The sequence below is a fragment of the Nothoprocta perdicaria genome, unplaced genomic scaffold, assembly GCF_003342845.1.
Source record: "Nothoprocta perdicaria isolate Ctin4 unplaced genomic scaffold, notPer1 scaffold_77, whole genome shotgun sequence".
Classification (NCBI taxonomy): domain Eukaryota; kingdom Metazoa; phylum Chordata; class Aves; order Tinamiformes; family Tinamidae; genus Nothoprocta; species Nothoprocta perdicaria.
Genome location: NW_020456054.1, coordinates 2,889,428 through 2,907,308, shown reverse-complemented (window position 1 = coordinate 2,907,308; position 17,881 = coordinate 2,889,428). Strand labels below are relative to the sequence as shown.

The 17,881-nt window shown below is 39.8% G+C and overlaps 1 protein-coding gene across 3 annotated transcripts in view; it reads left to right on the top strand.

The window, feature by feature from the left end:
* The window catches only part of NOL4 (nucleolar protein 4), a 177,495-nt gene that overhangs the window by 140,182 nt on the left and 19,432 nt on the right, over positions 1 to 17,881 (top strand). For all 3 annotated transcript variants that reach the window (XM_026051609.1, XM_026051610.1, XM_026051608.1), the window contains one exon: positions 3,952 to 4,065. In XM_026051609.1, coding sequence (XP_025907394.1) covers positions 3,952 to 4,065 — 114 coding nt within the window. The remainder of the gene's footprint in view (positions 1 to 3,951; positions 4,066 to 17,881) is intronic.

Below are 17,881 nucleotides of genomic sequence, written 5' to 3'. Positions count from 1 at the left end.
AAAAGACATTCCCCAATATTCTGTACATTTTCTACAAAAAGGGATGGATTGTAGAAAGTGTCCTTTCCATAACAGTTTGCCAAAAAATRTTTGGGCTTTTTGATTATGAAATGATGAGGAAACATTTCTGTCCAACAGGATGTGGGCCTCTTGCTTTGTCCTCATCGTTGCCACTGTAAGGTGACAATGTGGTCTCAAGAACCAGGTGTAAATCGTTTGAAATTACAGTTTCAAATACAAGAGGATTGGAAGCCATTTCCCACAGGTTACTGAGGGAATATCAACCATCTCCTGACTGTCAGTCCTTCCAGAAGAGGGTAAAAGCAGATACATGTTTGATTTTATGTATGTACATAAAATCGACCAGGTTGCCCTTATGTCTTTTGTCAAAGTGCTCTCCCCCTACAATATGCTGGAGGCTGAAAAAATTAATTGGGTGCCATCCAAAGTGAAGAACAAAACCAAGGAACGGGGCATATTCAGAATGTTGCTGCTGTTCTGCTTCAGTCACAGGCAGGACTGGTTTGCAAGTAAATACCAGAGAATTTGTTTGCTGTTGCTGTGTGATGGATATAGTCTTCTCTAAAGGTCTGTGTAATGCTGTTTTTGAGATTTTCTTGAATTTTATGTATCTACTCGTTTTAGTTACTATAAAATTGTCCRTTGTGCCTTTTCAATCTTTCATTTTTGTTATGTGGAAACAATGTTATCCCACTTTCTAATTTTGCCATGCAAGTCCCTTGTTTTGATAAAGATTACAAGCTTAGTTCTTCTTCTGGTGGAATTCCAGTACAGTTATTGTCTGATTTACAGCAATAGGAAGCTGCTGGTCAGGAATTTTCTGCTGATGCTTTTCTTTCCTCTAAGAAATTCTCAACCTTTTTCCATTTTGACAAATCCCAGTAAAATGCACCCTRGTTTCCTGCTAGTCTGGTGGGTGGATTGTGGTTCCTGGGCCTCTGTGGGAACCTGGTCACCCTTGGAAATAAGAACTCCTTGGCTGCCAAATTTTCTCCTCTGGGAAATACAGAAGGGAGCCTGGGAACCTGGAAAACACCATCCTCAAGGCTGCAGCTCCCGCCTGCAGGATGGAGCCTGCAAGCTGAATTTACTGGTGATGGGTCCGTGTTCCCAAGGTCTTTGTGTCTCCCTCTGGGATTAGGTGTTAGACATGTTGGGAATTCGGCAAGGACTGGGGCACCTGAGCATGTTGTGCAGATAACTGGTAGTCACTGCACAGGTCATGTGTAATCAAAGCAAAGAAGAAGCTGTTAAACTAAGCTRCAATTGGCCTCTGAGCTTAGAAGACAGAGCCCTGAATTCAGTTTACTTACAAATTAAAACATAAATAAATAAGAAGCAGCATTGTAATTATTTCAAAGCTTGTTTTTTTCCCCTCTCTAAGGCAAGGCATTTCAAAATTGATCTTTCTGACCTTTCTTAGATATGACATTTAACAGAAGAGCAAAACCTCCTTTTCCACAGCTCTCCTATCAGCAAGAGAGGACCGTGTTTGTCCTCTCAAACAGCGCCAGAGCTCTGCTCTGCCTGGGTTAAACTGGCAGACCCGGAGCCTGAGGCAGATGATTCTTGGGCGCCTTGTCACAGGGTTTCCTCCCTCCAGCCCTGCATTCRGTACATTCTCCCTAAGGTTTCTTTAGATGATAGCTCTTGACGTGRACTTACCAACTGGCAGCTGCAGTGAGGAGTGAGAGAACTTAGAGGTGTCAGGAGGAGTACGGACCTGTATCTGGAGGCACATTTCCTCAGTACTGCAGATCCTTTTGTATGCTGTGTCCTACGGGTAGGCATAACTACTGCCCTTCTTGTTAGAGAAAAMAAGCATGTGACTGCTTGATTTTGATGGTGATTTTTTTCCCCTTTCATAAGCACTTCGGTATTCCTTCCTATGAACATATAATCTGGGGGGAACTTGGGTTTATTTTACTTCCTTAAGAATATAATTTTTTTTTGGCTCAAGCACCACCTTCTAACATTCACTGATGCATATATGGTTACAATGGTCATTTAAAAGCTTAGCAGGAGGACTTGGCCGGGTATTTGCCCACAGTTTTTCTGGAATGTCACCGTGTGGCCACTGCTAGAGCCCCACACTGAATGGAGACTTCCATGCAGCCAAGGTAATAGGGGTGCCTTGAACATAAAGTAAAACAGCRGCTTCTATAGTGATACTTGGCCACCTAATATGGAGACAATCAGTATTGTAGCCAAGTGGTGAGTGATGTACATGGAGTAACATACCCATCCTAAAAACAAAAATATTGTATGTAGTGGTTTGCCAAGAAAATCTCCCTGGAGGGCTTAGACACTTCTCTGGAGCTCTGAGGAAGGCATCTGCTTGTACTGCAGTGTTGACTTCTGCAATTCATGACCCCAGGGTTTAACATCAGTGTCCCTCATCTCTTAGACTCATTTGGCTTTTGTCCAAAAAATGCACGGAGATATTTTGTTGTGCAAATTGTAAACAAGTTCAATAATTTGGTCTAATCAATCCAAATGTCATATTTTATTGTGTTATTGTAGCCCTCCTCTGTCTTCCTTACACTGTTATTACACTGATGCTAAATGGATGGCTCTTGTTTGAATGGGGAGAATTAATCCTGTAGCGCTGGAGATAACTATAAATTAAGACAGAGGTAGCACTGACCTGGAGGTAGTACAGTGTGAAATACTAAGTTGATTGCACATTCCATAGCCTCCAATCAGTTGAGTTAATTCCATAAGTTGTTCTGAAGTCATCTAAGTACTGAATGGAATAACTTTAAAATTTGCTTCCAAAACTCAGCAACATTTCATCTTCAGGTTCATATTTATGGTGTTTGAAGTAAAAAGGTGGATTTCTACAAAAAGGTACATATAACCTGTTCCTAAAAAGGTATAATTTACACAGTTCTTTCGACTTCAATGAAGCTTTGAAAATTTATGGTAGTTCAGAACCGGATATTATCCACATTTTTTGAATTTTCTTGATATTTTCTTGATTTATATCTATTTTTTTGTATATTAATGAGGATGACTGGTTTTAGCATGATCTTCATCTTTCTGTGATATTATCTGCATGTAATTAGGATAATTAGGAGCCAAAAAGTGTGAGAATGAATTACTTTCAATACCAGTACCAAAGAACCAATTCAGTACTTTACTGGATTGGTAGCAAAGATCATAGTGGAATTCATAACCAGCAATAAAGCTAAAAAGATTTTTGCATTCTCTTATTTTATTTTATTCTTTTTGTGATTCATTGTGCATTGGACCTAAAAAACTGTGAAATTAGGAATGGAGGTTTGTTTCAGAAAAATAAACCAAATCTAGTTGAATCATAAAATATCTACATTGTTGGAAGGCCGACATTATCAAAAGAAAAGCAGTTTTTTTTWWAAAAAGAAGAAGTCATTTTAATCACATCAGTCATATTGCAGTCAAGAATGCAAATACGCATATCCTACAGATTGAGCCTCCACTGAAATGTTCTGACAATCTGTTATGTTTTCAATGATGTTTCAACCCTATCACTTGGGGTTTTTGTTTTGCTTTTTTTTCTTATGCCTATAAAAAACCACTACTCATCTCTGTCACATGCTCCACAGGATAAAAAGCTTTTCAGTTTTCCTAACAAGAATCAGACGATCAGGGTGTTGCTGGAACGCGGAGACTATGCCAGTGTCTGTTCAAAATACAGCTTAATGAGCCAGACTAAACACACCGGACAATAGAGCCGTGGGGGGAAAGGGCTTCTCATGGATCTGTGGATCAGCTGCAGCTTTAACATCTAACTAGTTTCATTTTTCATCTTTACAAGTTTCATTTCCCCRTTTTGTTGGTATAAACTACATTTCAATGAGCGGACTTGCAGCCTAGATGACAGTGCTTTGCTAAGGAYGCCGTGGATTATGCTAGAAATAATCTTTGTGTTTCTTTTCTCTCTCATAGTCCCGACCTATTCCCTCACACCTCACCTCAGCAGTTGCAGAGAGTATCCTGGCTTCCGCCTGTGAGAGTGAGAGCAGAAATGCTGCAAAAAGGATGCGGTTGGATAGACAGCAGGTACTGTGTTGTTTGGGGTCTGCCACATCCATATTTATAAGTGCACTGGCGTTAGACTCACTTACATAGGATGCCATGCAAGAGGGTGGTGCAATCCCTTATACATTTCTTGCTAGCAAGAGCAATTAAAAAACAAAATCTGTAGCTGTTTAAATGAATACACAGGTGTGCCTATGTATATATTTACATGAGCAGCATGAGAGAGGCTGGTGCATTAGTGAAGTCCAGTTGGATAAACCTGCATGTTTGTTAATTAAGAACTGTAGATTTTGCAGGCATAGTGCCTAGTAATGTTACAAGAAATACAGCATACAGCATGTATAATTTAAATACATAACAGAATTAGTGCATGCATGCATGAGTCAGTGTGTTTATGTGTGCATATACGCTCACATTTTTGTATGGATTTGTGAATGTGAGGTGAAATTATGTCAATTTCTGAAAATGCCTATTTGTCTGAAGCAGAAAAGTTATTATTACATATAATGAGTTATGATATATATGACTTAATGAGTTTTTAAAGTTCAAATCAATATTTTTTATTTCTATGTGATTATTAAATTGTGTGCTGGTGTGTTGTTGTTACTAACTTGCCGAGAGCTGCATATTTTCCTTCAATTTTTTATAATCAAATCGGTGGCTTGTTTGAGGCTTTCATTATTCAGTTGCTCCAAGGATATAGTAAATGTATGACGTTATTATAGCAAAGACATATATGCTTAATTTCTCTTGAAGATTATCACCAGGGCAGATCCTAGTAATATTTCAGTTGTGTAGAAATCAGCCTCTGTCATGGTAGAGGAACTTTTTCATAGAATTTAGTGTTTAAAATAGCATTTTCCTTTTATAAATAGTCCATTGATTTCTTTCAGGTCCTGACCTATTTGAATAAAGTATTCATGCTTTTACCCTTATAGTAGTGATAGATTAGGGGCTGAGGGTTGTTGTGGCATTTTGCTGTTAAGTTTTTTTSATAGTATTTTCATTAATGCTGTACATGTGCCTTAAGGTTTACAAACTAGATGGGACATCAAAGCATTCTCATGTTAAGTATGACACAGCTTAGAAGCAGAGCTCATTCAAACTGCAGGTTTATTCTGTCATTTKTTCTCTGCTTTGTCAGTAGCCGTCAGAAAAATAGCTATTATGGCAATGTGCTTGGCCCAGGGAGAACTGGAAAGGCTTATACAGACATCAGTTACTTTCGTTGCACTGCCCGTGATATCACCTGTCCTCAATAACCACAAAAATAGCAAATTAATTCATTGGTCCAGCCATGAGGCAGATGTTTTGAGTGATTTTAACAGGAAACCCGCAATATTCTTCAGAAAGATAGAGAAYAGGTGAAACAAAAATGTTTTAAAAGTTGTATATGGGAGCCAAAAAGAGTATTAATGGGATTTCTTTCATTTTATGAATTTATGAATTTATTTGTGCACTTACTGTCACTGAAGGATTTGCTAACATTTATCATTGAAGAAAACGGGGATTCTTCACTGTTCATTACAAAATTCAAAATCTGTAGACGAAATTGCTCCATCCAGATTGCCCAGATTACAAAAGTCATGCTAAAGTAGCRAATATGTCTATGAAAAAAAATGTGTTGGGTTCTGCTTCCTTCAGCTCCCTCCTTCTTGGCAGAGAGTGCTGGGAACGCCGTGGAACTGGCTGCAAATGGCATCAACCCTTTGAYTGAGCAAGCAGTAAATTAACTGGATGACGTACCTGGGGTGGCTGCTGAACTGAATTCAGGAGGGATTTCCTAAATAGTTTTGTCTGGAAAAAAATATGTGAGAGAGAACTGGTGGTTTTATAAAACTGACAGCAAGAAATTTACCCCGAAGGTGAACAGTTAGGGCAGTTATTAGAGAAGTAGAAAAGCCAGTTTCTAGGTTCTAGTCCCAGTCCTACTGGAAAGTTAATTATTTATTCCAAATACATGACACAAACCACATAGTTTGAGAGCAAAACACACCAGAATATTTCTGAGCGTAGTATTTAGCACATGCTGCTGTGCTCTGTGCTCAGGCTGAGATGGGGACCGAACCTGTCTCCTCACATCCTGGGCAAGTGCCTCCTAGGTAAAAGGACTCTATCCTTCTCCTTTTCCTGTTTTTCCATTTTATGTATTTCACTTTTCTTAACAATTTCCTTCACTTTTCTTACAAGATGTAATATTTTGTATTTTTTTCTTAAAAAAAGTGAGATAAGAAAGTTTAGTTCAACTTGCACTTTTTGTGTTTGTTTTCACTGTTCATTAAATTCAAATAAGTAAATAAATAGCATTCTCTTTGAAAACATAAATTTGTAAAATTGGGCATTACACCTATGGGGAGGAATGAAGCTTTGATGGCCATTCAGTGGAAATTTGGGAAGAGGGCAGCTTTGGATAATGAAAATTACCACTTCATAAATTGTATCAAGAGACCTTCTAATGGAGGACAAGCATTAGATAGCCCTGGAAAGCAGATTCTTACACGGATTTGTAAGAGCACTCATTCAGCACTTCCCTTCACAGCTGAATGGAAGCAGGGAATGAAAGCTGCTTTATTTATGCTTGCAGCAGAGAAGGTCTGCCCTGTATTCTCCAGATGAGTCAGTCTGTCTCAAAACAGATTTAATTTGCATCTCTGCCACCAGCTTCTCAGAATATTACCCCAAAATGCATGTGTATTTTTGTACAGTTATAGAATAGGTACATTTACAGGTACAGATAGGTAAGGAAGCGAATGCATGAAGGTCTTTAAGAGGAACCTCAAGGATGTAGTCAATCAGATCCTTTTTCAAATTGGGGGAAGTCTGGGAAGGTCCTAACCACACTTGCTTATCAGCTCGCTCGCATGTTTTGCACTCGTCCTCTTTCTTTGTCTCCCTCATCTCTTTATATACGTACAGCTATGCAGTAAATGTCTATGTATTTATGCTGAAAACTGCCTAGAGCAGGAACGTTGTCTCTGGTTTGCAAGGTCTGCCCGGTCGATGCCACATGTGCATAAAAGGTTTAATGTCCCTGCCGAGCAGAGCCACCTCCTGTGGCAACCATCACGGTGGCCGGGCTGCCRTCCTCACTGACACAAATTGCTCAGGGCATCCAGCACAGCAGCCACTGCTGGAATGACAGCTCTCCTGTATTCCAAACACAACAACAACAACATTTTTGCCCAGCCCCCAAAATAAGACAAAAGTTGAGCAGCTTCCTAAACTCTTTTCTCATCTTGGTTTTGCTCCTTTCACTTCTGCTTTTACACTTCTTTCCTTCTCCGTAGCAGAACACAGTCCCTTAGCAGGAATTTCTGAGTGTGCTGCATGTAGGCATTCAATGGGAGTCTCTGCTTGGGTAAAATACAGATATGACTTTCCAASCAAATACAGTTTGGAGTGATTTTGCCTAGAGTATAGATATTAGCAGTGGTTTGATGAAAAATATTTCAATATTTTTTCAGCAGACAGAAGCAGTGGCAGGATTCAACACAATGATAATTTTAAAGAGCTCATTATTTCTTTTGTAAAGATAGAATATTGACCACGGTCACAAGTATTAGCTGTTTCTTTCATAAGTGTAAATATGAGAACTTGGCTTTATGTACTTTTAGTCCTGGGCACAGACTTACTACCTCTTCAGAAGAAACCTCTCTAAATAATATGTGGGGAAGACACGGTGAATACTACTGAGCTTAATATAGCCCTGGTATCGTTAATTTTGCATAGTTTGGTCGAAAGGAAGGCACTGTTATCAAATTCCACACATATAATCTTTATATTTCTTAAGGCTTTTTTCTTCCTGCCATAATGAAATTTTAAATATAAGTTAATGAAAAATGGTCTCATTGGTATCAATTCCTATTTTTCCAAATTASTTATTTCAAGACAGTCACTGATTCTGTAACAGGAGGCTCAATGCTATTTTGTCCATAGGGAAACTAGTACATTTCTGTAGTTTCTGAAACTGTAGCAATAAAAGCATTGTCAGCTTCTGAGACTTCCCTCTAAGTAAAATAAATGTGTTTACTAGGTCRTGGTAGCTTGGACTATAATGCTCTGGCTGTCTAACTGTGTTAGATGTTACTCAAGTGTTTTAACTTCAGTGCATTTTCATTATCTTTAAATCAAGCTCCGTTGGTTGGCCTGTAGCTTCAGTGCAGAGAAGTTACACGTTTGGTATTTGTTACCTGATTGAAGAATTCTCTTGCTTCTGTTTCTTTTTAATTTGGTTTGGTATTAAGAGGAAGAATTTATTCCATTGTAGAAGTTCTATAGATTAAAATTGGAAAATGTGTAGATTTATTTAGGCTACTGACAAAAGATGGAACGAGCATTGACATTGGGCTGGGTTTGGCTGACCCTTCCACAGTCCAGATAAGGAACTGCTTGCACAGCGGTCATGGAGTTCTGGTTACTGCTCTCCTGACTGGAGAGTAACTCCAGTCTTGGATTTTGAGAACTGTTTCTTTGATGACAGTTGATCACAAATATAGGAGAAATAGTCAGATTGACCTTTTATGCCTTGCTTCAGTTAGAGATAGAAGAAGCATTATCTGAGGGCTTAGCTTAAGATTTGCTGCACTTCTCCATGTTTGTTGGGAGACTGTCTTGGAATAATCTGGCAAGTTTGCATTATTGCATCTCAAGCAATATTAAGTATGAAGCAGTTGCTCTGAAGTGGATTTTTTGAACTACTGTGAACAAGGGAGTCTTGAAATAAATTAAGGAGAGCTGAAGCACAGASCTCTTGGCCTGCTTTCGTTGCACCTGGTGAACAAGAGGACATCTTTCCCTTTCTTCATTCTACAAACCACACTGCGTCCTGACTGGGCAAGGGAAGAATAATTAAGCATAAGGAAAGTGGAAAAAGTCACCCTGTGGGCAGTGAGAATGTAAATCGGGAAGCCCAGGCTGTGGGATGGCTGCTGTGGAGTCCTGTAACTCCTTCCTTCCTTCCTTCCTTCCTTTCTTCCTTCCTTCCTTCCTTCCTTCCTTCCGTCCTTCCTTCCTTCCTTCCTTCCTTCCTTTCTTCCTTCCTTCCTTCCTTCCTTCCTTCCTTCCTTCCTTCCTTCCTTCCTTCCTTCCTTCCTTCCTTCCTTCCTTCCTTCCTTCCTTCCTTCCTTNACTGTTGGGATATGATTCTCTGTGAGAGTGCAGTTGGGTTAGTATTATTGCCCTCTAGTTTGAAATCACAAAGATCAAGTTGAATTCCATTTTTTTTTTTGGAAGAACTTTCTGACCTCCTTGAATCTTCCAACGTCAGCAAATACTCTGAGGTGGCATACTGAAAGGGCAGTGTTTTCTCTCAGTTGCCTTCGTTCTGAGAAGTTCTAAGAGGAAAAAGTAATTTKTGTATTAGTGAAAGCATATGAGAACACCTGCCTCATTGTTTTTTTTCCAAAGGAAGATGATAAAGAGAAATCTTTATTTGGAAAAACAAGTAAGACTAATACTAGGAAAAATAGTCCTTATTTGGACATAAGAGCTTTGTATGATAGATGTATTATGTTTCCTTGCTCTGTTGTTTAGAATTGATTCTTTTTTGTGTGCTATCATCTTGCAAGACTCACGATCAAGTATTTATTCTTCCAATMAAAGTAAGTGTTCTGTGATTAAGAAAGAAACCTAAGCTCCCAGGAGGATAAACAGCAGAACTGAATCYGAGAATATTGGCTGAAGAAACCTATGGCCCTTTTTGTAGACATGTGGTATATAGTTAATTGGATTGCTTAGAAAATTGACGCAGCTTTGTTGGCAATATGTTGATTTGTAAGAGCTAGGAATCTGAGCCTTTGAGAATTCATTATTATATTTGGATATAGGAGGATGGTGGTCACATAGGTCTGTAAAGCCAGTGAGTCATCTCCTGAATTCCAGCCAATCCATGTTATTTTAGCACTTTGGCCTCTGTTTCCGTGGAGAGTGTCATGAAAAGGCGACGACAGTAGGCAGAATTTTGAGGAGCGAAAGGAGTGGCCGAAATACACCTCCCTGATACTTGTGCCCAAACTAATAGGACATGGGAWTTATGATTTGTTTGTAGTCACCCAGGAAATTACCAAGTTGAAGCTCAGAGGAGAATGAAATTCAGCCTCCGTATCTTCCAGCCTCATCAAGGCATTCTCAGCCACAGCTGGTGCTTTTTAAATTAGCAGGCTTTTCACAAGTGCTTGTCAGTCAATATTTTATAGAATATGCATGATAAGAAAAAGGTTTTCTCTATTCTCCTTTTAAAATTTTGAATTTAAAGGCTATAAYTCCTTTTCATTCCACAAGCTAGATAAAAATAACAACAGCCAGAGAACTTTCTAGCCTGACAGAGATGATATCTTCATACCTTTGTTGTACAAAGAAATCAGAATAATACTTCTCATGTAAAACTCCTACTCTGTTTATTTTGATTTAATTCAATTATTTTATCACTACCTATAAGACAAAGACAATATGTATATAACGTTAAAAACACGATGTAAGATTAGGCTCAATATATACGTGATTTTTTGAGCCTCATGGAGACTACTATTTTAATTATAAAAGCTAAAATGAAGAAAAAACACATTGATTACCTGAGCTTTTGATTTCAGGTTGGTAAGAGCAATGCACTATGATACTATGAAGCTGTTCTTCGCGATACAGGCTGAGTACATTTTTGAAAAAACCCTTCTCATCAAGATGAAAACTGTGCTTTTTTTTTCCATGCTGTGATTTGTAGCCACGCAAATTAACTATCAATAATCATCATGGCAGAACAAAAGATAATATCTAACCCCCCAAGGCAGAGAAATTTAAAGATCCCAGATTTATACTGAGACATAAATGAATGTTAATTTGCAAGTAGACACACTCCTCTCCCCTCTTCTCATTTTGGGGAAAAACGACAGCAAATGTGAAGKTTTCAGTGGACACGAATAGGAGGTTGAGACTATCACGTCGTTTAGTGATTTTAACAATATTGCTTTTAGCTGTTAGAGGGGTGGGAGTAGGTGGCTGTTAGGTTTCTGACAAAGCAGTCGGGGCCCCGGCACGTTTGCTGGCAGCTGACCTGACATTTGCCTCTGGAGAGTTGTCATAGCAGCAGCCCGAACAGAGCAGCTTGATGCACGGGCTGGCTACCAGTCCCTGCTAATGCAAAACACGTGAATATTAATAGAAGTGCACGTGCACCGCYGCTTGGAAATCACTGCTGCTGTGTTTCCTGCCATTTACATCTCATTCCTAAGTGCTCATCTTTAAACAAATTGATGTTTGGAAGGAGAYGTCAATGAGCTGCCTCTGTACAACTTATGGGGCCGTTTCTGTGCAGGGAACAAGGGGGCTGACCAAAGGAAAGACTCTTGAAACACAGTTGTATTAACAAAAGAAATGTCTGGCTGTCACGGGCCGGGAACAGTTTGTGTCCCTATTAAGAAGGAAGGAAATTATTGGCGAACAAATTACTAGTAATTGTAAAACTGTTTTGGAAGAAACTAATTGAAAATCTGAATGGTAGCGAGGGCATGGGCCATGTCAGGATYACTGCATCTGTTTTTCAGCAGCGAGGGAGGAAAAAAGAATTACTTGGTAATGGAGTACTGAAAAAAATAGTTCTCAGGTCTACCACTAATGCCTAACTTCTAAATCTGACACTGCAGACCTATTTCTTGCATTACGCCTCAGACAGCAGGAGAGGGCTGTGTGTTTGTGGCAGTGTGTGTGCTGCTGCTCTGCTGCCTGAGCGACGTGCAAAGAAAGTAAGAAACTATTTGTAGGGCTCTTAAATGCTCTCTTTACATATATACGTGTTTTTTTGTATCGAGGGCAGGCTTCGACAACATTGGTTACAGAAAAAGTTATGTAAAAGCTTCTCCCAGTGGAGAGCTGGAGGCAGCACAAAAGTGGGCTGTGAATTTGGAAGGGGATTTGCTCCAGGGATGCTGCTGAATCCTTGCCACAGCTATTGGGTGTGCAGGAGGGGCACAGCAGCTCTGTGTGTTTGCAAGGGCTGGAGGAGAAGGCCATAGGCATTCACTTCCTCATGGATGTGATGGACACTAATTGGAGACTGATTTGCTTTAGAGGACAAGCAAATCCCTGGATTTGCCTCATCCATGGTGGCTGCGCGTGGCTGCCGTGCACAGGGATGAGGGAGTCCCTCTTTGTTGCGTGTTTATACAAGGACCAAAAATAATCGTCTCAGAGCGATTTTTGCTTCAGAATGGGAGACTGGTCTTAGACTATAGAACAGGGCAGATCATAAAGGAGAGACTTGATGATCTTGAAGGTCTTTTCCAACCGTAATGATTCTATAATTCTGTGATTTAATAAAGAGTAACCAAATAACAACTGAAATCCTAAAATCCACCAAGAGGTGAAAGGCATTTTAACTTGCAAAGGACTCAATGTCTCTTGCAGTTTTGAAGCCTAGTAATTTTTTTGCATTTTGACACCTTTTGTGATTAGGTATTTATTAGGAATCGGAGTGACTTCTGAACATCAATGCTTCTTTTGTACTTTATTTATGCTTAAAGTGGTTTACAAAAATTATAAAGTTGTTGGATACCCACATGCTAGTTTGCATCTGAGGCCTTATTTGCTTCCATCACTTCAGTACCTAAAGATTACTAGATTATTTTACTTCTGAGTTGGTCTCTTTTTCTGGTGTGTGGGGTTTTTTTTGTTTTGTTCTGTTCTGTTTTTTGTGGTTCCAAACAATACACTTTAACCACTGAGGCACAAAATGTTATGCAGGCACCGTTTGGCTGCATGTGGATTATTGTCAAGAGATCAAATTATGTACCAGTGTTGAGAAACCCGCCATGCAATGGCCATATTGTCAAGGGGAAGAAAAGAAGCAGTATGCATTGTAATTTTAAATCCTGCTGCCTTTCAAGGCAGTGGCAAAATTCCTGATTTTGGTGGTGCTGGATAGGGTTCTGTTATTAGCAGATGCAGCTGGAACAGACTACTGAGTATCACAGGGCAACACTCCCTGCCCTCACACTGCAGCCCAGCTTACGTTAAATTTGCTAGATGCTTATATTATAGATTTGCTATATGGAAAGAAACATGCAAAGCAATCAACAGCAAAGAATTTTATGCCTTGGGTTTATAGGGAGACCTTAAAGTGAACATCTAATTTTTCATCTCAGCACAGAACTCATTAAATTAGAAAACACTGTAGGTTTTTATGTATAGAGTCTTTATTAAAGACCTAAAGTTGCAGAAGAATTTAGACTGTGAAATAAAATGAATGCCAGTGCAAGGTTCCCAGTCTGGAGGCTGGCACAGCTGAAGGCTTGGGAACGGAGCAGCAAGCTGTTTCCTAGGTACTGAGTTTAAGGCATCGCTCTTCCTACTGTAGGTGGAGTGGGAATGAGCAGGGAGCAGAATCTTGTCCTGTTTGAGCCTGGGTTAGTCATCTTCCATGAGGAGGACAGAAGAGGAAAGGTCAGTTTAAACATAAATGTAAAACTTCAGGCCAAAAGATGGAGATTTTGGAGTCATGGCGTCTGTACTTCCTATTCCCATGCTGAAAGCCAGCGATGGAGATGGCTTTAATTATCCCTTCCTTTCTTACAGCAAAATGTTAAATGTGAAACCTTTTCTAAACAGTCAGAAGCTTTAAGGATAGAGACCGATGTGTAAAAGCTTGATTCTGTGTCTTTGCTTTCCTGCATTTAGCTACTGACTGCATTGCATGCATCCTGCTGCCTGGAGCAAACGGAGGGTGCCAAGTTCTGGGAATAGCCCCCTGTTCTGTGCAGAGCTTGGGCCACTCATGAAACCTGTGCAAACCAGCRTGCAAACTCTTGCTTTTTGAGAGAAAAGCGGCGTATTTTGGCTTAGCTCAATGAATCAGTACATTTAGTAGACTCTGAGCAGTCACAGATCACTCTTAAATTCAAAGCATCAGTTACGCAAGATATTCAGATGTGTTCCTCAGTTAGAACAATACAATCCCCCATGTAGAAACGTATGCACAGACTGCCTGTGTTTGGTAATTCAGCAGTTTGGCTTCATGTCTCTAAGCTACATTTAGAAACATATTTCTTTCCAAGAAAAAGATAATAAAATCTAACAGGCTTTGGGAGCAAGGACTGAGCGCAGTGCCGGGGAGCAGCACCAGCTGCAGCAGAGGGTGGGCACAGGGCAAGAGAGCCAGGCAGGCTGGGCCAAGCAGCCCAGGCGTCGTGCCAGAAGAATCCTGCCTTGAAATGAGAATATTTAGGGAACAGGTTTGTTCTGCAGCACACAAATTTCATGCTTATTACTTAGGGTATTTCATATTAAGCTTAAGTTTTACTCTATTAATGAGGCAGATCAGAGAGTGCACCTTCCGAAGGCGAGTCAAAGTTCACTCCTCTGTTTCCTCCAACAGCTTTTGCTGCTCTGGTTTGATGATTTTGAAATGGAAAGGCCATCCCCAAAGCATCACAACTTATCACCRATCCTTCTCGTAAAACACAAAACTCTCACAATATCAAAGTTAAAGGATGCATACAAAGTTCTCTCAAAAATTTAAAGTAGGTCTTCTGTTCTTCAGGGGCCAAACATTTTCTTTCTACCAAATGTGTTCAGGAGAGAGAGGGAAGGTCAGTGTTTCTTTAAAATCCTTTTTTTCCTTTAAAATCTAAAAGTCAGGTTATACCCGAGGCAGTGTTTAAAACCAGACATCCTGCATTCAGTTCCTGGAAAGAATTTTCATTTACACAAACATGTACTTCAAGTTTTAAGGCAGATTTGGAGTAGCTACCAGCCAAATGTATCAAATACATGACAAAGAACTTTTAAAATGTCAAACCTACTGATGTAAGCAAGAAACCATCAATAAGTGCATGAAGGGAAGAACTTGCTCACTTTCTATTTAAGACAAGAAAAATGTTTTTTTATTTTATTTTATTTGAGTTTTTTATATTGTTCGGGGGTTGTAAGACAGCTCTCTCTAAGTTCTACTAGATTAACCTGTGGAAGAGACAACATAAGATAAATATGGCAATATGCCAGAATCTCCGGTGTGCTTATTTTTAACTTTCCAAGGCAGAACACACAGACATTTATAATTAGTTGAAACTGATGAAGTTAATTCAACATTAACCTCAAGTGCTTTATGTCTAGGCTATCATCTTCTGTTCCTAAATGAAGAATAATTTCATTTTGAAGAATAATTTCATTTTGAATCTAATATAAAATGGTTGGTCCATTCCCCTGCCACAGAGTCCAATACATGTAATATTAAAAGAAAGTGTGGGGCACAATAGGAGAAAGCTCTAACGAGTCCAAATTATATCCTATAATTTTTCATTTGAAATGAAATTTGAAATGAAAATTCATTTTCATAAAACGAAGCCTTTTTGAGCAGTTGCTTCTCCCTCCCCTAGTGCGAGCAGGTGTATGGAAAGCTGTTTTGTGTCAAGAAGCTTTGCTGTTTGTGGTGGAACCGGTTGTGAGGCTCTAGACGCAGAGACCTACAGTGGGAGGCTTCGTTTTGGTGACCGTGATGATGCCGTAGCACTGAATCTGCAGGGCTGGCACGAGCGTTGGCACAGGGCTCCCACACGCCTTCGCCCGCCTGCTCCGAGGCGTTTCCTTCACGAGTTCAGCGTTGCCCTCTTTCCATGCTCCGGGGCTGCAGTGTGGAGCGGAGCGGATCTGATGCCTCCTGGCTCCACGTCTTGGCTGTCAGATTCGCTGCCAAATGGCTCGCTGGGGAGGCAGAGGGAAAATCCTTGTCGTGTAGGAGGGCTGCACTGAGAAGGTTTCTCAAGGACGGCACATGGAAATATGAAAAACACTGAAAAAAAAGTCTTGGTTCTTACCATGAAAAGTGGAGCTGCCTGAGGCGTAGCGAGGCTTTGAATGAGTGGAGTAGGCTGGGAAGCAGGAGCTCCTCTTGCTTTGTGTCCTTCTGGTTCCACAGTAAATACTGGGTCATTGAGCATCTGCTTCCAGGACACAGTCATTCATTCGGCACCACGACCTGCTGGCAGATTGTCTCATGGGATGGGAAGGATGGCACTGTTTGCATGTGGTTTAGGTTGGTTTTGTTTGGAATCAAGTGCTGAAACAGGACCTAAATCTTAAACTCTGAGGGAAAGGCTGAGCTGGGCTGTTCTTTAGGGTTTTCTGCCTCTCCTGATGGGAAAAATTAGGAGGCCTAATACATCTGCTGTAGTCTAAATAGTAAATTTAAGTATTTATGGAATATAAAAATAAATGTAATAAATCAGCTGGTATGACAGTGAGGAAAAAAAAAGCCTTCTTTTATGTTCTTTGGCAAAACAGAAAATGGCAGCTCTGGGGGCTCCTCTGTTCTTTRCTTTTGTCCTCTTGTCTGAATTTAGATGAATGTGGCTTTCTTCATAGTAAATCTTATACATATTCTGGAAAATGCATGTGTTTATTTGAATCATTCCACAAATAGTATGTAGGGTTCTTCCAGAACTCAAAGACATTGGTCCCCTCCTGTTACTTAAACGAGGTCTAGTTCTGCCTGTTACAAGCCTGGAAATATTTCTAATAATTAAAATTACATTGTGTATATTACCTACTGCTATCCAAAACCTACTTTTAGTTGATACTGATAGTGGTGAAACCTTTAGCTAACTAAATATTTTTTTCCTACATTACGATTCTCAAGACAAATCCAGGACATGGCCATGTCAGTGCTTCTGACTTCTGTCTTTGATGCAGCAGGGAATACTTGAAGAGTATTCCTGTAACCTAAGACAAAAACAGCAGGGGCCATGTAGAAAGTTAACTTGCAGGACASTTCCCATCCTCAGGTATGATTGCACTTTTTCCTCTTTCTTGGTCTCTTTTGTAAAAAGAGCACATCTAGAACATTGTGAAAGAGCTGCAAGTTCATCCCAAGCACCGCAGATAAAGTTAAATGCTATTTAATTTGAACAGGGAGAAATGTGGTTTAGAAGAATCCAGTTTGTCTTTCTCTGCTGACTTTTCTTCACAATCACCTAAACTGTACCAATAGCTTTACCTGTGTTTCCGTGCCCAGCCACCGGCACTGGTGRCCTCTGAAACCTCATCTGCTCTTCTCCTATTGCAGCAGATAATGAACTGGCTAAAACTGACAGTGCTATGAAAAATGATCCCTCTGCTTTGCTACTGCTCCAACAAAAGCAATTTTTGAACAACTCCTAGCAATAGCTCTCTGAGTGCCTCTTCCAAAAAAGTCCTGCAGGTGAAGTGGCAGTGATGAAAAAACAAGACTGGAGCACTGAAATGTGAAAATACCAACCTTTTATTTAAGGTTAACATGTCCATTTCAATCTACAAATAATATGTCATTCTATCAAGAATGCAGGAAATTGAGGTTTGCTTTTCTGTCTCCTACACAATAGCAACTTTTTATTCCCATCTTTTTTTCATGTCAGTTCCATGCTTTATTTTTTTGTCAAACACTGACATATGTCATTTTTTGGTACCTGGTGACAGTAGAGATGCTAGGAGTTCACTTCAGTGTTAATAACCTGAATGCAGAAGGAACATACTGCCCTTCTAATCTGAAACTGAAATATGGTGCTTTTCTTTGCTCTGTAGCCTGTGTCATGAAGACACTTTGGAGGTACTCAAACTTTTGGCAGCTAACTTAGCATTCTGACAGATGTTATTCAAGTTGCCACATTTCTCTAGTGCCATTACAGGGAGTTTGGAACTGAACTCTCTGTTACACCTAAATTAGCGCTAGTATATGAATATTTTCTCCCCACCTAAAATATTATGTTTCCTATTTTTGTCTCTAAAATATGGAAACTATTTTGTGTCTCTAAAATATGGAAACTATTTTGATATTGGACTTCACATCAAAGTCATCATTAATACTTAGTCTTCTGGTAGT